Source organism: Glycine soja, chromosome 10 (genome assembly GCF_004193775.1).
Source record: "Glycine soja cultivar W05 chromosome 10, ASM419377v2, whole genome shotgun sequence".
Taxonomy (NCBI): domain Eukaryota; kingdom Viridiplantae; phylum Streptophyta; class Magnoliopsida; order Fabales; family Fabaceae; genus Glycine; species Glycine soja.
In genome coordinates, this window is record NC_041011.1 from 47,632,869 (window position 1) to 47,654,978 (window position 22,110).

General features: G+C 28.9%; 3 protein-coding genes across 3 annotated transcripts; 1 reads left to right on the forward strand and 2 right to left on the reverse strand.

Moving 5' to 3' along the window:
* Positions 1-619: 619 nt before the first annotated feature.
* Positions 620-3,411, reverse strand: LOC114369694 (probable polygalacturonase). Its single transcript, XM_028326939.1, has 6 exons — positions 3,379-3,411; positions 2,820-3,152; positions 2,030-2,150; positions 1,750-1,924; positions 1,576-1,646; positions 620-1,317 (listed from the first exon to the last, which is right to left on the reverse strand). Exons 1-6 carry the CDS (start codon positions 3,409-3,411, stop codon positions 620-622), a joined length of 1,431 nt encoding a protein of 476 aa, XP_028182740.1.
* A 4,953-nt stretch (positions 3,412-8,364) lies between these two features.
* On the reverse strand, positions 8,365-11,270 carry LOC114371823 (probable polygalacturonase). The gene is made up of 6 exons (XM_028329149.1): positions 11,241-11,270; positions 10,602-10,934; positions 9,773-9,893; positions 9,495-9,669; positions 9,321-9,391; positions 8,365-9,062 (listed from the first exon to the last, which is right to left on the reverse strand). The coding sequence occupies exons 1-6, from the start codon at positions 11,268-11,270 to the stop codon at positions 8,365-8,367; spliced, it is 1,428 nt and encodes a 475-aa protein (XP_028184950.1).
* Positions 11,271-16,270: 5,000 nt separating this feature from the next.
* LOC114370081 (beta-carotene hydroxylase 2, chloroplastic-like) lies at positions 16,271-18,543 on the forward strand. The gene is made up of 7 exons (XM_028327365.1): positions 16,271-16,807; positions 16,906-16,965; positions 17,059-17,130; positions 17,265-17,399; positions 17,515-17,640; positions 17,776-17,832; positions 18,375-18,543. The coding sequence occupies exons 1-7, from the start codon at positions 16,424-16,426 to the stop codon at positions 18,444-18,446; spliced, it is 906 nt and encodes a 301-aa protein (XP_028183166.1). The 5' UTR covers positions 16,271-16,423; the 3' UTR covers positions 18,447-18,543.
* The last annotated feature ends 3,567 nt before the right edge of the window (positions 18,544-22,110 follow it).

Here is a 22,110-nt window from a genome sequence, read left to right on the forward strand (position 1 = left end):
GATAATATTAATATTGTCCAAATTATATTTATTAATACTAAATTATTAATATTAATACTACATTATCAATATTAATATTATCAGTATACAATGTTTTCCAAATTATAATAATAAAAATATTATTGCATATGAAAATTCAATTTTTAATAGGTTTAAATTTTTATTCTTATAAATATGATTTTTTTTGCATTGAATTCTCCAATGAATTTTCATGTTTTATGAAAGAAAAGAAAATCATTTTCTTCCTTTTTTTTTCCACCCCAAGAAATATTTCGTTGCTTTGGTAAACAATCCAGTCAATTACTTCCTTTCAATTTCATTTTTTCAAAAAGAACCGCATGGATGGAAATAATTTTGCTACTATAATTTTAGAAAATAAATAGGAAACTATAGAAAATAGAGGACAAAGATATGAAGATATAAAGATATAAGAGTAGTTGGATGATGAAAGAGGAAAAAAATACGGATTTGAATCTCCAATGAACAAATACTGGTATTAAAAGAAATAATATCACTTAAACAAAAATAATATCCTTAATGAATAATAGCACAAATCTTCATGTTATTTTCTAATTTTTTTTCTAACATGTAATAATCAGATTCAAATACACTCATGTTACTAGAAGACATTCTGAAGGGAACAAGTCTTCAACTGAACATTTTCAATGGACAGTTTGTCATTGGGAAAAGGACAATCGAATTTCCCTTTCTCTGGCAACAATTGACAAGTGTTAGGAGTGACATTGCTCGTAACTCCAGCAACATCAGTGCAATTCCACTGAAGCTTCTTCTTTTGTTCACTCACTTGGATACTCACATTAGAAATGCAGATTCCTGTGAAAGGGTCATTAGAAATTCCTTCAAGTTTTGCAGAATATGTGACATTCGTTGCAACAACATCTCTGTAATTTATTCCAGTAATATTAGGAAGTGCTTTGGGATCAAAGGCAGGGTCAGGGTGTGATCCATAAGAGCCAGTCATCCAAAATACATATTTCATGGTGCTGAGGGTCATTCCTTTGACAAATATGTCTTTAACATATCCACCTCTACCAACTGCTGTTTTGATTCTAACTGCTGATTGAGTGTTGATGGCAGTGATATCTTCAACTCTAACATCTTGGATTCCACCAGACATTTCACTCCCTAAAGCAATCATGGCACTATCAGGGGAAATACATGTGAGCCTTCTAATGACTAGGTGTTGAGTTGGCTTTCCAAATTTAATTCCATACTCATCCCAACCACTTTTTACTGCCACACAATCATCACCAGAAACAATGTAGCAGTCTTCAATCCTAGTGTTTGTACATGAATCTGTGAACAAGAAGAAAATAAAAAGTAGGAAAAATTAGACAGTGGTTGTCAACTAATATGGTCAGTCCTAGTAACAGATTTTTTTTTAAAATATGAATGCCACTATTTGCACTACTTCAATTGAAAATATGTTAGCAAACTGAAAACTATAAAAATATATATATGTGGAGAAAGCTTATAAATTTTGTTACATAAGTTTGGCATCAAAATTCAAAAGGCAATGTAAATAAGTATATAATAGAAGAACAAACACTTTACCTGGGTCAATTCCATCTGTGTTTGGAGAGTCCACTGGTGCGAGAATGGTAAGCCCTTTTATTGTTATGTTACTGAAGATATAAAGCTTGATCAGAATAATGAAACATACTATGTACATCAAGAAAATAGAATGCACCAAGGTTGAGAAATGTGAACAAAGAAGCCTTATCAAACCTGCTGTAAATTGGATGGACAAACCAGGATGGGGAGTTGACCAAAGTGAGATTTGATATTTGGATTTGATCAGAGTACATGATCTCAATCATGTATGGCCTGGTGAGATTCAATTGGTTCTTGTGGAACTTGTCCCACCAATAAGATCCTTGCCCATCAATAGTACCATTTTGACCTAATGATTAATTTCAAGCAGATCAAATTAAAAAATGAGTTAGCCACTTTAAAATGAACTTGATAACCTTTAATAGTGGTTTATTAATTTGGACTGAATAGTTACCAGTTATTACAACATCTGTGAGGTGAGTTCCAAAAATTAGACTGCTAAACCTTCCTCCGGGAGCATCTCTTCCTCTTCCATATGAAGGTAATACAGGAAGTTGGGGCCATTCTGATTCATCCTGTCAATGAATGTGGTAATGTAAAAGTATGATGTTAATCGATGCTTAACTAAATGTTATCTTTGTTTGTATTTGAAGTTAAATAGGGTGAAGACAAATATGGAGCAAAAGAAACAAGGGAAGGATAGAAATAAAATGGAAATATAGTAGAATCATACTTATATATTAATAATATTTTAGTATCAGTATTGTATAAGTTAAATGTTTATTTTTATATAATTGAAATTTATAATAAATAAACATTTTTATATATTAATTATATTATAATTAAAATCCATAATAAATTAATATATTTAAATATAATTACAGTTTAGAGTTATAATAAATAGTTTTACAATGAATAATTGAAATTAAAATAAAACTATTGAAATTCAATTAAGAGATATAAATAACTTTTTTAAAAAATAATAGTTTGAAATGGTTTTAAGATCATTTTTTTGGCTAGATCTTGGGGTAGTATGTAAAATGCACATACAAAAGAGAAGAGAGAATGTCTAATTGAGTGTATTCTAAGTAGATTTGATTTTCTGTCTTGTGTAACATCATCTTTCATAAATAATGATATATAGTCCAAATGCTACAACGTAAGAACTATCACATATACTGTGAAAAAATCATTACAAAAGGAAGGGGAAAATATAGTGGCAATTATACTGCAATAGGATATACCTGAGATGCAAGAATAACAGCATCCTTGTGGAGAAAAAGAGTGAAATGACTTGTGAGATTAAAGGATCCTGTAAGCCATTTCCCAGGTGGCACAATAAGTTGTGCACCCCCATCAGATGCAACTCGGCTGAGTTTGCTTATTGCAGATTGAAAGGCCTTTGTGTTTGAGGTTTTGCCATCACCAACCCCACCAAAATCTGTCAAAACTGCACTATGTTTTCGACAATTTATGGCAGGGTATTCAATGTTAACCAATTTACTGGCTACTCTGCATTGTGCTACCTTCACATTTAGTGATCCCAACATAAGAACTAAGGATATCACACCAATGACCTGCACAAAACAATAACAATTCGTCGTAAAAAATTCAACGTAGCCCTTTAGAAAAATAATTGAATAATTAATCCAAAAGACAGGTTTTCTCTTGTCTTAGACACAAAATAAGCATCATGAAATAATAAGACCATGATGGAAAACAGGTATATGAACTAAAACATGGTTATTAAAATGATATGTCTTCATGTAAAAGAAAAACTCGAGATGCGATAATAAAAATTACATAGGAATTTTGGATTCGTGGACATATCTCCATGGTATGAGACATGGCAGAGTGAAGTTTTAGTTTCTTACTTTTATTGCACAAAAGATACAAACACGGGCAAATATATATAGAGAAGATTACCAACACAAAATCCAAAGATATATGGAATATATGAAGGCAATTATTATAATTATAAATAAATAATATCCTGTCTATTGACTGAATCTTATTTTTTAATTTCAATGGAAAATAATCAATAGCTTAAACTTAAGAGTAAATGTATATTTTTCCTATAAAAAGATAACTATTTTAAAACTATAAATGGTCCAAATTAGAGATAAAAAAAAGAAAATTTTAATATAGAATTTACAAAAAAATCAAACTAAGACTAGAAAGCTTTAATATTAATATAAAATGAAAAATTATAAATAAATAACACCCTTGTGTCTTGTGTATTGAGTGAATATTATTTTTTAATTTTAATAGAAAATAATAAATAGCTGAAATTTAAGAGGAAACGCATAATTTATAGAAAATGAAAATAAAAATATTTTAAAAATATAAATGGTCAAAGCTAGAGAAAAAAAAATAATGTAGAAAAAAAATAAAAGTAATTTAAACTGTAATTATGTTTGATAAAATTAACTGAAAAATGAGTTGAAAGTTGAAAAAATAACTTATTAAAATTATGTCTGATAAGGCATTTAAGTTGACTTTTAATTTTTTTTCTACTAGCTAAAAAATTTATTTGATTGTTCGTAAATAAACTTTTTTTAATAGTTTCACAGTAACTTCTAACGTTTTTTTTAAATGCGATTTGAAGTAATGTTTTTTTTTTAAATAATGCTTGAAGTAACGTTTTTTTAAATATTAACTTTTAATTTTTTATAATTTCTTTTACTTTTATCATCAATATATTTATTCATTTCTTTGTTACCTTTTTATATAAATCGTAATTTTATTATTTTTTTATCATTTTATATTTTTGAGCTACTTCAATGACTAATTTTATAAAATACTTTTAATTTAATAAATTAATTTTTTAACTTAGAGCTACCTGCTAATCTTTTAACTAGTTTTGTTAAATATAAACTAAATTATAAATGTTTCATAAAACTACTTGAAAAGTATAAAATAATAAAAAAAATATTATTTATTTAAAAAGAACCATCGTAATTTAGATAAATATATTGAAAATAAAAATAAAAATAATATAAAAAAATTAAATGTTAAAAATTAACATTTTAAAAAATGTTATTTCAAAACGTTAAAAAAAAGTTTGAATATTAATATAAAGTGAAATTTTAATATAAAAAATCTCGTCGTTAAAGGAAAATTTGAAAAGGATAGGCAAGTATATAAAGAGGACTATCAATACTAAATGCAAATATGAAACAATAAATAGTTTAAAATCCTCACAATATTTTTTCCCTTTGATCTCGTTTCATTGCATATCGATCTCGTGTTATTTCATATTTCTCATTCTTCTCTTCTTGTTTCTCTTTTCTGTAGAAAGTACAGTCAAAATATTAATTAGGATAAATATTACTCTTTATGGAATATAAGAGAACTATATTTATAAATAATTAAAAAATATTTTGTGTATTGAATGGGTACTATTTTTAACTTTAGTAAAAAAAAACTAAATAATTTAACTTAATAGGAAAACATATTTTTTCTATAAAAAAATAATTATGTTTTTCTTTACAAAACATGCAACATGTCCTGGGTACAAAGAAGATTTTGATCTCAAAAACTTTGGTTATGAAATAATTTTTTAGAAAAATATCCAAATTCATTAATATTGCTTCTTCCGCTCCATTTATAATTATCACATAAGAGGAAAAAAAATCCCCAAATAATTGTTATTCTAACTTTTTAATAATGAAATATTAATTATTATTTTTATTTATATCTCTTATAATATTAATGTTGAAAAAAAAATATAAAAATAAATTAATGATGATATAATATTATTTTTATAAAATTATCATTTTCTTTTATCTATTTATTTATTTTTCCTTCGTAGGTGTAAAATTACTTAGCTTGATGATTATTTTTGGACTGATGGAGTATAATTATTAATATTAATTTTAAAACTTTTCTTCATGATTGAGTTGTGCATTAATTTGAAATATGAACGTAAGTAACTCAATCGAAACGATTTTGAAAGATTAAAAGTTCATAGTTAATAAGATAATTTATATTTAACAATATTTATGGGCTTGATTTCTAACGTAAAAGTAACTGTGAACATTTAGATATGGTTAACTACCTCCATACAATCCCAATTAACACAGCTGCAGACCTTCTTTGACGTACAGCAATTAAGAATTTCTGCTAATAATGGAAAACCCATGAAGCCACTTCCCTGTCATATCCCGAATAACTCCCCAGCACCCATACGCTACCATCCACATTCACTTTCGCAATAGTGGACACCAACTAACATTGATGATTTTAAATACATTAGTCAAGTAATTTTTTATTCATAATTAATTAGGTATATAAATGTTCTTGTTCGATTAATTAAAAGTTTACTGTTAAGATTTCTAAATGATAAAAGGAAGAAAAAAAAAGTATTGATATATTGTGAAAAATAAAAACTATAATTTGAACTACAAATAAATCATATATAGATAATGTGATACAAGAATATAAGTTAATTGGTGGTTACATAATCAAGTCATGCATATTTTTCTTTCAATCTTAATTATTAAAATATGATAGGGCTAACTTTGTTTGTCTAATGTTTATTTTTTAGAGTTTAAGTCAAAAGATAAGGTGTATGTATATTAGAATTTGAATTTTTATTCTTAAAAGTTAATTTAAATGTAAAGTGAAAGATTATATTTTATTAAACGAACCTTAGTTGAATGAATGTATTGGAATTTGTTTTTGTTTCAACTTTCAAGAGAGCTTATTTATTATAGTTGATGGCAATCTTCACTATAAATAGATAGGAGAATTAATGGAGAAACATAATACATGAAGAGAGAATGTGTGTGAGAAGAGAGTTTGTGAAACAAAGTCACTTTGTTGAGAGAAAAGTATTTTTGTATGAGAGTGTTATCATTCTTTGTAACTATTGAGTGAGGTACTCAGGTTTATAGAGTGATACACTGTTTGGGATGAGTTACAATCTTGTAATAATTTTTGTGACAGGAAAATACTTTGAGTCGGTTTCATAGAAGTAGGCAAGAGGTGTCGAACCACGTTAAATTCTTATATTTATTATTTTTGTTCTACACTATAATCTGTGTGTGTTCTCACGATCCTTTATAAGAATGGGTAATTTTATTTGTGAGAACATTCATTACCCAACAACATTCATATTAAACCGTTGATTTTCCAACAATTTTTCCTTTATATTGACATAGATACATACATTTTATTCTTATTCCTAGACTCAAGAATCATATGGTGGAAATTAATGTAACAAAAAATTATGGTGGTTATTAATCAGATTCTTAACTAGTGTCAATCACACAAAACATTAAACATGAATTTAATAATTTAGTTCACATAAACCATATATTCAAAAGTGAAATTAACCCTTTAAAAAATGTGAAACTAATTAATTATAAAAAGGTTTAAATGCAGGTTCATCCTAATCAAACTCTAAGAAAATTAGAAACTCATAGAAATTAGGGAAAAAGAAAACAAAGTTATGAAAGAGAAATGAGGATATAAAGCCATAAATATTCAAAAAATTATGGTGGTTATTAATTAGATTCTTAAATCCTATACTCCTATATCAAGTCATGCATATTTTTCTTTCAATCTTAATTATTAAAATATGATAGGGTTAACTTTGTTTGCCTAATGTTTATTTTTGTAGAGTTTAAGTCAAAAGATAAGGTGTATGTATATTGGGATTTGAATTTTTATTCTTAAAAGTTAGTTTAAATGTAAAGTGAAAGATTATATTTTATTAGACGAACCTTAGTTGAATGAATGTATTGAAATTTGTTTTTGTTTCAACTTCCAAGAGAGCTTATTTATTATAGTTGATGGCAATCTTCACTATAAATAGAGAGGAGAATTAGTGGAGAAACACAATACATGAGAGAGAATGTGTGTGAGAAGAGAGTTTGTGAAACAAAGTCAATTTGTTGAGAGAAAAGTATTTTTGTATGAGAGTGTTATCATTCCTTGTAACCATTGAGTGAGGTACTCGTGTTTATAGAGTGATACACTGTTTAGGGTGAGTTATAATCTTGTAATAAGTTTTGTGACAGGAAAATACTTTTTGAGTCGATTTCATAGAGGTAGGTAAGAGGTGCCGAACCACGTTAAATTCTTATATTTATTATTTTTGTTGTGTAATCTTTGTGTGTGTTCTCACGATCCTTTATAAGTATGGGTAATTTTATTTGTGAGAACATTGATTACCCAACAACATTCATATCGTTGATTTTCCAACAATTTTTCCTTTATAATGAGATAGATGCATACATTTTATTCTTATTCCTAGACTCAAGAATCATATGGTGGAAATTAATGTAACAAAAAATTATGGTGGTTATTAATCAGATTCTTAACTAGTATCAATCACACAAAACATTAAACATGAATTTAATAATTTAGTTCACATAAACCATATATTCAAAAGTGAAATTAACCCTTTAAAAAATGTGAATCTAATTAATTATAAAAAGGTTTAAATCCAGGTTCATCCTAATCAAACTCTAAGAAAATTAGAAACTCGTAGAAATTAGGGAAAAAGAAAACAAAGTTATGAAAGAGAAATGAGGATATAAAGCCATAAATATTCAAATATCGTTGCTACAACTTTCTTCAATCTTCAATGACAAAGAATAACTCTCAAAGAGTCATAATGCTACTTAATAGTTACATTAAAAGGAATAGTATTCCATAAAAGAAAATAATGCCCTTGATACATAATAACTCACATCACAACTCATCATCTTCTGACACTATTTTCTAATTATTATTTCTACCATAAGTAATAGTGTTTAACGTTCAAATACATCCATGCTATTAGAAGACCTTTTTAATGGAACAGGTCTTCAACTGAACATTTTCAATGGACAGTTTGTCATTGGGAAAAGGACAATCGAATTTCCCTTTCTCTGGCAACAATTGACAAGTGTTAGGAGTGACATTGCTCGTAACTCCAGCAACATCAGTGCAATTCCACTGAAGCTTCTTCTTTTGTTCACTCACTTGGATACTCACATTAGAAATGCAGATTCCTGTGAAAGGGTCATTAGAAATTCCTTCAAGTTTTGCAGAATATGTGACATTCGTTGCAACAACATCTCTGTAATTTATTCCAGTAATATTAGGAAGTGCTTTGGGATCAAAGGCAGGGTCAGGGTGTGATCCATAAGAGCCAGTCATCCAAAATACATATTTCATGGTGCTGAGGGTCATTCCTTTGACAAATATGTCTTTAACATATCCACCTCTACCAACTGCTGTTTTGATTCTAACTGCTGATTGAGTGTTGATGGCAGTGATATCTTCAACTCTAACATCTTGGATTCCACCAGACATTTCACTCCCTAAAGCAATCATGGCACTATCAGGGGAAATACATGTGAGCCTTCTAATGACTAGGTGTTGAGTTGGCTTTCCAAATTTAATTCCATACTCATCCCAACCACTTTTTACTGCCACACAATCATCACCAGAAACAATGTAGCAGTCTTCAATCCTAGTGTTTGTACATGAATCTGTGAACAAGAAGAAAATAAAAAGTAGGAAAAATTAGACAGTGGTTGTCAACTAATATGGTCAGTCCTAGTAACAGATTTTTTTTTAAAATATGAATGCCACTATTTGCACTACTTCAATTGAAAATATGTTAGCAAACTGAAAACTATAAAAATATATATATGTGGAGAAAGCTTATAAATTTTGTTACATAAGTTTGGCATCAAAATTCAAAAGGCAATGTAAATAAGTATATAATAGAAGAACAAACACTTTACCTGGGTCAATTCCATCTGTGTTTGGAGAGTCCACTGGTGCGAGAATGGTAAGCCCTTTTATTGTTATGTTACTGAAGATATAAAGCTTGATCAGAATAATGAAACATACTATGTACATCAAGAAAATAGAATGCACCAAGGTTGAGAAATGTGAACAAAGAAGCCTTATCAAACCTGCTGTAAATTGGATGGACAAACCAGGATGGGGAGTTGACCAAAGTGAGATTTGATATTTGGATTTGATCAGAGTACATGATCTCAATCATGTATGGCCTGGTGAGATTCAATTGGTTCTTGTGGAACTTGTCCCACCAATAAGATCCTTGCCCATCAATAGTACCATTGTGACCTAATGACCAAATTCAAATAGGTCAAATTGAAAATGACTTAGCCACTTTAAAATGAAGTTAACAACCTTTAACATTCATCTATTACTTAGGATAAATAGTTACCGGTAATTACAACATCGGTAAGGTGAGTTCCAAAAATTAGACTGCTAAACCTTCCTCCGGGAGCATCTCTTCCTCTTCCATATGAAGGCAGTACAGGAAGTTGGGGCCATTCTGATTCAACCTGTCAATGTGGTAATGTAAGTGACCCTTTAGTGGATTACACTTTATAGGAAAACAACAGTATGAATAAACAGATATCAATTTTGTTGTATTTCTAAAAAAATAAAGTGTTGTCAGTTGTTGTCGAACTAAACATTGTCTTTATCCATATTGGAAGTGAATTAGGGAAAAAAAGAAATAAGAGAAAAAGGAATATAAAGGACAAAATAAAGGAAAATCGTACTTATATGTTGACTATTTTAGTCTTTGTAATAGTAAATGCATAAGTCAAATATTTATTGTATATAATTAAAATTCAAAATAGATAAACATTTTTTAAGAATTTAATTTTTATGTATTATTAGTTTTAAATTATAGGAGATCAAATATATAGACAAATATAAAAGGAATGTAATTTGAGACGATGGAGAAATAATCCTTTTTACTAGATGTGGAGTAGTGTATGTATATCTAGCTAAGAACAAAGAAGAGAAGAATATTAAAAAAGTTTAATTAAGAGATTGAGAAAGAAGTGAGAATTTCACTCTTCAAATTGTCTATTTTAAATTATAATGTAGGACTGGAATTGATTTTCTATCTTGTGTCACATCCTTAATAAATCGCGATTGCTCAAATGCTACAAACTACAAAGTAAGAGAGCATCATATATATACTCTGAAAAATTCAATACAAAAAAAGAGGGAAAAAGTAATGGCACAGTAGGAAATACCTGAGATGCAAGAATAACAGCATCCTTGTGGAGAAAAAGAGTGAAATGGCTTGTAAGATTAAAAGGTCCTGTTAGCCATTTTCCAGGTGGCACAATAAGTTGTGCACCCCCATCAGATGCATATTGGCCGAGTTTTCTTATTGCTGATTGAAAGGCCTTTGTGTTGGATGTTTTGCCATCACCAACTCCACCAAAATCTGTCAAAACTGCACTATGCTTTCGGCAATTTATGGCATAATATTCAGTGTTTTTCAATCCTCTGCCTACCTTGCATTCTACTACTTTCACATTTAGTGATCCCAATATAAGAACTAAGGAGATCGCACCAATGACCTGCACAAACCAATAATTCATCACAAAAAAATCAACCAGAACATTTAAGAAAAAATAATTAATGCAAAAGCTGACATGTTTCCTTGTCTTAGACACAAAATAAGCATAGTGAAATGAGACTATGGTAGAGAACAAGTATATGAACAATACACCAACCAAAAGTTGGTTACAATAATTATAATTCAAATGGAAATGCATACATGCATAAGAAAAAACTGCATTTGGTGGTTATTCATGACAAAAATATGTGATCATGTACGAGAAAATTTCAAGATACGAGAATAAAATTACACAGAAAATTCTTACCTGTGAACACAGCTTCATAGTCTGAGACATGACACAGTCAGGTTTTAGTTTTCTACTGTTTCTTGCACAAATGATACAAGCATAGGCAAATATATATAGAGGAACAATGATGTTTTATTATTTTAAAATTCTCTCATTAGTCATTACTCATATTAATTAATTCACATTTTTCATTCTTCTCCTCCTGCCTCTCATTTTTTGTTAAAAATTTTACTCTATATGGAATATATGAAGACAGCTATAGTTATAAATAAATAAATACCAAAGTAATAACCTGTGTATTGACTGAATATTATTTTTAATTTCGATAGAAAAATATAAATAGCTTAAGTTTAAGAGGAAATGCATACTTTTTATTAAAAAAATGACTATTTAAACGTATAAATAGTCAACGTTTAAGATAAAATAGAAAATTCTAATATAGATTTTTTTAAAAAGTAATTCAAACTAAGACTTGAGAATTTGAAATATTAATATAAAAGGGAATTTTAATATGAAAAAAATTCTTGTAGCAAAAGGAATATTTGAAACCAAATAATGATTTCAAAATTTTTAAAATGTATAAAATTAAGTACAAAGACGTTGACACAAAGAAAGAAAGAAAAGATTCAAATCTTTTTTTTTTAAAGTTCAAAACCATAATTCTTTTATTACTTAAAATAATATACATGGGTGAAAAAAAATTCCCTCTAAAAGTTGATTATTTTTTTAATTTGAAATGCATTAAAACAGTAACATTTAATAGTAAAGGATCAATCAAGATACCATTTTATTTTGTTCCTATAATTATGGTAGTAACTAATTAAAAAATAGTTGCATTAATTTCTTAAATTAAGAAATAAAAATTTAATTATTATTCTTAGTCTTGTGTGAAAGATCACGAGTATCCCTAACCATGGTGTGACAATCTCTGATCAAAAAATTTTTACACACACATAGATAATTGAACATGATTTTTCGATTAAATAAATCGTTCATTTAAAAACTCTTTACGATTTCTTGAAAAATTAAAATTTTAATATATGACATAAATGCTTTCTAGAAAATGTATAAATATTTTTTTAAAATTAAAAAGTTATAATTAAATTCAGATATTTAATTTCAATGACGTACGTAAAAAGTGTTAGCAATATTTTCCTTCATTTTGAACTTTTTTAGGTCATTTTCAAAAAAAAATATGAGGAACATCTTCAATTTAAATATTTAGAAAAGTTTATAAATGCTTTTTTGAAATTTTTTATTTTAAAATGGAATTAATTACAGTGCACTTAACTATGACATTTTTATACATACTAGAAAAAAAAAAATAAGAGATTTAAGTTCATAAGTCTACACTTACATAATACTACCAGTGTGACATAATGATGAAGGACGGATACAGTAGCGTATCAAAGGAGATCGAATTTTTATTTATATAATTATTTAAATATTGAAGTTTTAATAAATAATTGATAACTATTAAAAAATATGATTATTCTTATTTAGTGTACATGTTTCTTTAGATAATTTTGTTTTCTAACTAATTATAAAAATCACATTTAAATCAAACAGTTATTAGAAAAAATAACTCATCAAATTCAGTGATTAGAAAAAAATAATTCCTCCAATGTGAACATCTTTTAGTTATTTTTATTTTAAATTTAAAAATAAGAAAATAAAGGAAATTGGTAATTGAGGCACGTAGTATCGGTTTTCAACTTATTATAAATAATAAGTTTTAAAATATATTTATTATTAATTTTATGAATAAAATTAGAGATATGATTTACTATTAGAAAATTTTAACCAAATTTCAAGACAAAAGCATATTATTCTTTATTAATATATTTTTCTTTTTGTTTCTTCTCATATATAAACACAAAGTATCTTAAGGAAGGAGGCCAAAATCTGTTTGTCCTCTTGAATCTTGTTCTTTAAGATTGCAACGAGCTATGTGAAAAATATGCGGTTATAGATTGGATCTTTTACCCGTATTTGGGAGGTAAGAATCCAAATAAAAATGATTAGTCAATTTTTTTAATAAAAATTAATTATTAACAAAATCAGTAACATGATAAAAAAAATAAAAAAATAAACGATCAATACGAGCTAATACAGTGAGTAATGGAGGTTGGGTCAAATCCAGAGAACATGACACGTGTTAAGGAGAAGGGGCATAGTGGTCGAATTCGAACTAATACGCGTGAAAGAAACACTAATTAACTAGAAAATAACATCAAGAAAGAAAAAAAAAAAAAAAAAAGAGTCATCGCCATGGAAGTAGTTACTAGTAAGGCACAACACGCTGTTATTTTGTTGTTATCTTTCCAAATTGCAACGAGGAGGAGAACAATTTGATTTTTAATTACCATGTTAACGTTTTAATCGTAGTTGTTAGACCCAAAAATGCTGACGAACTTTTATACATATGAACATTAGTTTTTGAAAAATTATATATAAACATCCAATATGTGAATTGGCATCTAATGAGAGTGACATAAATACATGTATTACAGAGAGACACTTTGTGTCTATTTACATATTTTATATAAAAATAAAAAGAAAAAAGATTTAGAATCTAAAAAAATGTAACTAACAATATGAGAGTAATTCATAATTATCAGGAGAAAGTAATAAAAGTTTAAAATTTATTAATGATAGATAAAACAATTTAAAACTTGTGTACACCAAATGATTTGATATAAAGAGACATATAAAAAAAAAAGTGATATTTGTTAGATGTTTAAAAGATATGAATGTTAATGTTATCACTCTTAATTTTTTGTTACATGCAATTTGACTATTTACCTGTTACATAATTTAAAAGCAAATTATCTAAATTGAAATTAAACAATTGATAATTTATTGTCAGCCATCATAAAAAAAGAGTGTTAATATTTTGACACTTTAATATTTCACTAATATTTTTATTTTTTTCTATGGTATCATATTACTTATTATACTTTATATTTTTTCTCTTTAGCTGATTTCTATTAATATTTGGATGTCAAAATATATTTTTTCAAAAAAATAAAAAAGAACCTTGTATTCACGCAGCTCTCAAGTGATACTTTAACAGGTAAAAATGCCGATGTTGAGAAGTTGTGAATGTAATTTGTGATTTGTGATTCGCTGGGTTAGGCTCTCCGCAATCCCTCAGCCTCTCATTCTGCAATCCTACTTCCACATTTGTCATCGTACTTCGCTTCAACTTCTACCCTTTCTCATTCTCCAAATTACCCAAATGCCACAGTCTTCCTTTAAAAATAAAAAATAAAAATTTATATATACATATTAGATAATACCGAGTTTTTAGTTGATTTACAAGAAGCAGCAGAAATAGTATTATTATCCAATATTCCAATAATCGGATCAATGTGATGTGCCGAGACCAAATACGGTCGCATAATATACATGTGATTTGAAATAATGTTATTATCATTTACCTTACAATATTGCTAAATCATATTCAGGATACGTTTAAGAGTTGAATTTAAGAAAAGGGTGTTTTATTTATTTTATTTTTACTGAAAGAAGTGTTTGTTTCTTATATATATTTTATATTTTCAAAATAAAATTTTAAAAAATAAATAATAGATAACATGTTTGGTTGGACATGTGCAGGCCAAGACTTTACTTAAATAATGTGTTTTTCATCAAAATAAGAGTGGAACCTGTCAAAACTTGACACTACCCAACCTATTTCTATTTCTAGATTAACAGTTAGGTTCTTTAGTGCTAGTTGTTAGGTATTAGAATTGCGCTGGATGAAAGGCTTCACCGAGCATCATTTATTTTTTAATTAAGGCAAAAGCTATTTGATGAAATGGTTTTATTGTAATTTTCTCAAACAATAAAAAAAAAATTAGTGTAGGAATAAAATTACAGTAAGTAAAAGCTGTAAGAATCGGAAAAAAATGATGGGCCCAAAGGTTTTTTTCTTAGGATAATTGACCCAAAGGTTAGAGACCTATCTATTATGAAAAGTCCTCAATCGAATAGTCCAATTTTTAAAACTACATTCTATCACTTCACACTAACAAGAAAATTTTAAACAACTTTTTTTTGGGAAGAGAATTTTCTTACTTTGCATGATTAAATGAATAATACAGTACTATCACTGGCAAATAAATTTAGAATCCTTCTTTTTAATTCAATAAAAATAGTCTATCACTGTTTTTTTTTATATTATAAAGTATTCATGTCAAGAGTAGCAAGAAATGCTTAAGAAATCCTAACAAGTCCTTTTTGTATTACCTAGGGTGACTCAAGAGACTCACTCTTACTGATTGAATATAATTTAGTCTAATATCAAAGATTCAGTTGTCTAATATCAAAGACCTAATTATCGTACTTTGGACAATCCACTCATTATAGTTGGTTGGCGTACTTGGATGGATAGTCCACAATCTCTCAAGTATTGAACATGAAAGTCGTGGGCACTTTATGGTTAAAAAAATCCTCAATGGATATTTAAGTTATTGTTATACTTGACCAACCAAGTTAACTAAACGATCCAGAATCTCACTAGTGATGAGTTTAAAAGACAAGAACATTGTGTTATTTAGTGGCATAATCTTCAATTAATTTTAATAAATCTTTTTCACATGACCCGTGTAGATCAAGGGAGATTAACTTTATCTATAAAATTTGATTGAGTTCAAGATCAAAGGCCCAATTATCTTACTTTGCTAACTTATTTATTATGATCTATCAACATACTTAGATAAATGATCCATAGTCCCTCACACATTAGACCTAAAAGACATAAAGTGCTTGGTATGATTAGTCGATTTTTTCTGATGAGTTTATGCTTAATTAGTTGTCGTATCTGAATGGTATTTGATTTTTGTAGTTAAAATATTCGTAAAAGATTTTCTACATTAAATTTTACCTTTTTTTATTCTTGTTGAGTCATAATGTTTTGCTAAATAAAATGTTACAATGGGTTTAATGTAATTAAGACAAGTGTTGGGTGTGAGATGTAAGAGGTTCCCACAGCTATAGTTGTTCCACGAGGTTTAATTTATTTTTATTGAAGTGAACCGACCACCACCTCATTGTTGCACAGTACACAAAATTTTGGTCTATAATTATATGCAACCTCCCTCTCTTCACAATCATCACATCCCTTACTCGCAGGCGAACACAAACACTCTCTCTTTGCCTCTTGGCGCAATTCGATCGAAGCTATCTACCCTTCCATGGCGGCAGGACTCTCCACCGCCGCAATCTTAAAGCCCTACAATCTCGTCCAACCCCCAATCCCTCTTTCTAAACCAACCACATCACTCTTCTTCAACCCCTTAAGATGTTTCCATCACAGTACAATCCTTCGAGTTCGACCCAGAAGAAGAATGAGCGGCTTCACCGTTTGCGTCCTCACGGAGGATTCCAAAGAGATCAAAACGGTCGAACAAGAACAAGAACAAGTGATTCCTCAAGCCGTGTCAGCAGGTGTGGCAGAGAAGTTGGCGAGAAAGAAGTCCCAGAGGTTCACTTATCTCGTTGCGGCTGTCATGTCTAGCTTTGGCATCACCTCTATGGCAGTCTTTGCCGTTTATTATAGATTCTCCTGGCAAATGGAGGTATATTAATTCACACTGATTTTAGTTTTATTTAGTTTGGTCTATGTTTGTGCTATTTTTTTTTTTTGCATCTGAATATTGAGTTTGTGTTGGCATAGGGTGGAGATGTTCCTTGGTCTGAAATGCTAGGCACATTTTCCCTCTCCGTCGGTGCTGCTGTAAGTCCTATACTCCTATATCTATTTATTATGAAATTGGGTATATAATTCAATTCTGCGTCTTGAATTCAATTGGGTATGTCTAATTTTCAGGTGGCTATGGAATTTTGGGCAAGATGGGCTCATAGAGCTCTTTGGCATGCTTCCTTGTGGCACATGCACGAGGTATGCTTCCGATTCTTCAATTTTGCATTTTTTTTTTATGTGCCATGATCCAATAAATTATTTCGACAATTCAACAAAGAGAATTTTTTATAATCTCATTCATTAAAACATGAGCTTGAATTGTTGCTTTGCAGTCACACCATCGACCAAGAGAGGGACCGTTCGAGCTCAACGACGTTTTCGCGATAATTAACGCTGTCCCTGCGATCGCTCTTCTCTCATACGGTATTTTCCACAAGGGTCTGGTCCCTGGGCTCTGTTTTGGTGCAGTAAGTCAGTGTATCTTTCGTAATCTAATTTTTTAATCCCTCAATTAACGGTTTCATTGGGATCCGTTAATTGAAATTAAGAATGATAGTGGTTTGACTGTTCATCTTTGAGCAGGGCCTTGGAATCACGGTATTTGGGATGGCCTACATGTTTGTCCACGATGGATTAGTTCATAAGAGATTCCCTGTGGGTCCCATTGCCAACGTGCCCTACTTCAGAAGAGTTGCTGCTGCTCACCAAGTAATTATAAACTTCACATTTATTTAGTAAAACAAATTAGAAAAGGAACGTGTTTTGGGTGTTTGTTTCTGTTTCTTGTGGAATAGGATCTGAATTATGATCTTATGACCTTGAATTTTTGTTGTCTGTATTCAGCTCCACCATTCGGATAAATTCAACGGGGCGCCATATGGCCTCTTTTTGGGACCAAAGGTGTGAGCCACCTTCCTATTTCTCTTCTCTAGTATTTTAGTTTTTTAAATAGGTTTTATAGATCCCACAAAAAAAGACTTCTAGATGTTTACTTTTGTATTTTTTACACATTTTTTATGGTTTCATTAAATTTTTTAATAAGAGTTTTTTATCTCAAAATTTTTCATTTCAGATCCCTCGAATTTTTTTATCTATTAATAGTATTTTAAAAATAAAAATTTAATGATTAATTTATAAAACTTATTACGAGGAACTAAATATTTTTTATATAAAAAAATTTATTATCCTTTTCTGACTTTTTTCCCATTAAAAAAGGCTTTATTTGCACTATACATTCACAAAATTCACCTGTTTTTGTATTATTAAAAAATTGAAAGTATACTGCAATTTTTTTGGTACAAACACTGCAAATTTAAAATCCATTTAATTTTCGTGAGATTGGAAATTTATTTCTTTTTTTTTTCATTGGTATTTACTTCACTAGAGGTTTGCATATATTTCTTCCAGTGCTAATACCCTTTATGCGATCAATTATGGTACAGGAAGTTGAAGAAGTGGGAGGGCTAGAAGAGCTAGAGAAAGAGATAAGTAGGAGAATCAGGTCCGGTTCATGACCATGCCAAGCTAGAGTTGTTTGAAAGAATTGACTGTAGAAGAAAGGGAAACAATACAATTAATGAATGAAATGATTTGCATCTTTTTTTGCTTTCATACAGCTATATATTCATATTATAGCAGAATATAATATAAAAGAAAAATAGGTTAAAAGTTTATAGATATATGAACAGAACATGTCCGTGCCTTCGGTTATTTATTTATTCTGTTTTATTTCATAATTGAAGAGAAAATGAACATGATCTGTCGTCGTCTGTGCCTTCATTTTTTACTCACTTCTATTTCAAAAAAAGAGAAGAAAATAACATATATGTTGCCCCACCTCCAAATCCAAATCACCCCAAATTGTGTCACTCTTGCCTGATAATTTTTCCACGGGGCATGAAGCTACGTATTGCAAATTTGCAATCTAACCAGTAACCACCATTTACATGCTCTTTTTGGACTTCATCTTGAGCAGAGTTTGTGACCATATAAGTAATTTTCTTTGAAAAGAATAAGGCATTCTTTTTTGCTTCTTGAAGTCGGCGAGTGTTAGTTTTAGTTTTACAATGAGTATAGAAATTTGGCTTAATTTCCTTTTCATAAAAAAGATACTACACTTTACTTTGTTGAGTTTGCTTAAAATATATGTATTTTATATTTTTATATTGAAAAATTGTTATATTTGATAAAAAGTTAATTGAAAGCTTAAAAATTAATTAGCTGAAAGCTAATAAATTAATTTCTTATATTTAGAGAGTTTGATAAAAAATTAATTGTTGAAAAGGCTTATAAATATAAAATAATATAAAAGGACACTTTATATAGTTTTTATTTTATAAAAAATTTATATTTTAGATGATTATAGTTCTAGGTTTTCCATTAATTTGAATTTCTTATAGTTTTTTGTTACAAAATTCTTTTGGTTTTTGTTTAAAAGATCAACTATATTTGCTAAATTTTTAAAATAAATAATATTAATTAAAAAAATTAATAATGTGATGTAAAAGGAAGAATCTTATTAAAGTATTAAGGGTAAAAATGAAAATAGTATATTAGGTAAGGAACAATTTTTAAGTTGAGAAGGGAGAAATTTCTCATGGCATTATCTATTTATCTTATCCTCTAAATTCTTTCTGGGGGCAAATTCCTCTGTTCATGCACATTTTAATATATTAATAAATTTTAAACACATACACTTATAATATTCACTTTATAAGTAATATGAAACTCATAATAAGAATTATTTGTTTTTTGATATTATTTTTCGGCTCCTAAAAGACTTGAGGAGGTGCTTTTGTTGCCCATTCCTTTTACACTTGGGTATTTTTTCCATGATAGATAATTTGGAAAGAAGAAAAAATTGAAATAAACATTAAATTTTGCAATTATAAAATTTAAAATATCGTTAAAATTAAGTTCTAAGTTCTAAGTACTCATTTATGATATAATTATAATGTACAAATACTTATTTTCTTTTATTAATTCATGATAAGAAAAAGTACCCTAACCTAAAATCTAGTGCAAAGAATGAACTCCATGAAGACCATGACAACCCTAGTGGTTCTTATCCTCTAAACTAACAAACACGTACAACAAAATATCAGTGGTGTAGCCTGCTGTCAATTCAGTCTACGGCAAAGGCTAACTTCAGGTTTCGTAGGGATTATTAGTTACTTGCCTTATTGATCGTGCTTTTGCTTGCACATCACCATATTATTTTGTCTGTTATCTTTCGGTTTGGTTCTATCATAATCTTTGATACGTGTAAGACATATATGCTCGTTCCTGGCTTTAATTACCAATTAGTTTGGCTAAAATCGCAACCTTAGTGGTTCGTGCACTTCATCACCTTTCTCAATAGTTCCACATGGATTGGACCGCCTTTCACTTTTAATTTCTTATGTGGGGTTTAGTGATGTTTCCATTTTTGGTTTATAAGTTTTATATATGTGTCAATTTTGCGAAGCATGTCAAAAGGTCCTGTCCATCGATTTATTCAAAGAAACAACAATTGAGCCTAAGCCGCGTGTAAGTCTTCTTGGTGCAAAAGTGCAAATAATTCTAATGGATGAATCTCATAATTTGTTTTCTTTGACAACAAAATCCATTTTGTGCTGTCTAAACCCATATGATTAGTTTATCTTATCTTGCTAATTAACGACCAAAGCTGGCACAAAATTGACTGAGCTAGCATCACTAATTAAATTACGACTTCATTGCTCAAGATAAGAATCAGGAAATAATTTCAAGGAAAAAAACAAATTGCGAAACTTATCTATCTTTAAAACTACACAGTACAAAGAGTAAAGTAATGCATCGTGTTGATTAACTAATGTTATATTTCGGTTGATGAAGTTTGTGTAAGTAGTCTTCTTCATACATGCTTTCCAACATGTTTAAGTAGGCTTCTTGTGTAATTTGTCATGTGTGTCGTTGTAATTGCCAGAATTCCATAGTTCTTCACTTCTACGTTCAGGTAGTTATAACACATGTCAAACGTGTCATGGATAATAGAGAGACATTGTGGGATCCTAATTGGTACTGTCAACACTGTGTAGCCTGACCATAGGCCAACAGAAAGATATTAACTACCATGTGAAGTATATGAGAAGTGGGGCTTGCTTGCGTTGTGACCCTGCAAGAAATGATTTTCTATTGTGTTAGATACATATAAATGAATCACTAGCTAGTATCAACCTAGAGGTAAACGAATTCTATTGTATTGTAACTTTATTGTAGCTATACCAACCCCTGAAAGGAATTGAAGAATTTAGCTGAAGGCAAATTGTTAGATGACCGTATTTGGGCGATTAACGTAATGTTCTATTAAACAGGATTGTGAAGCAGAATTGCCATCCAATTCCAAGGTGATTCATTGCACCCTTAATGAATGGTCCTGAGGGAAGCCCGGTCGAAGATATTAGCGAATAAACAAGAGGGTGTGATTATTTAGTAGTTTTTTTTATTTTTGTAGGAATGAAATTTTATTGTGACCCGAACCTAAAGCAAGTGGTACAGTTTGCAAAGAAAATGGAGAAGATCACGCGAAATGTTGGTGCGGATTCAACAGTTCCATGTGGAAACCCAAGTGCGAAATAATGAAGCCGTGCAGCCAAACCAATGAATTTTGACGTGATTAAACTGTGTAATCAACAGTTGGACATTAGATTAAAGATCAAATTATTTTGTTATTGCCTTAGATGCTTTAATTAGAAAAAATAATGTCATATACGGACCGTATACAATAGTTATACACAAGTATCATCTAATTATAAATTATGTATGATGACTTTGTTAATTCTTATAATAAATGCTTTAAAAATCATATAAAAATTATTTAGAATTAGATAATAATGTAAAAAAAATTATATCATCAGCGTGCAAGACCATTAAGCTCTTTTAATTATATATATATATATATATATATATATATATATATATATATATATATATATATATATTAAAAGTTACACATCCGCATAAATGAACTTTTAAGGCATAATTTTTTTTTTATATAATTTTTAGCATTATCGACAACTAATTTTGGGCTTTTATTCTTAACTTTGAGATTTTAAAAGATAGAATAAAAACTATTGAATAAATTTTTAAATTGAGAATATGAATGTTTACAAAATATTTCCATCTTGTGAAATCTTGAAATTTACAAGAGAGTATTTA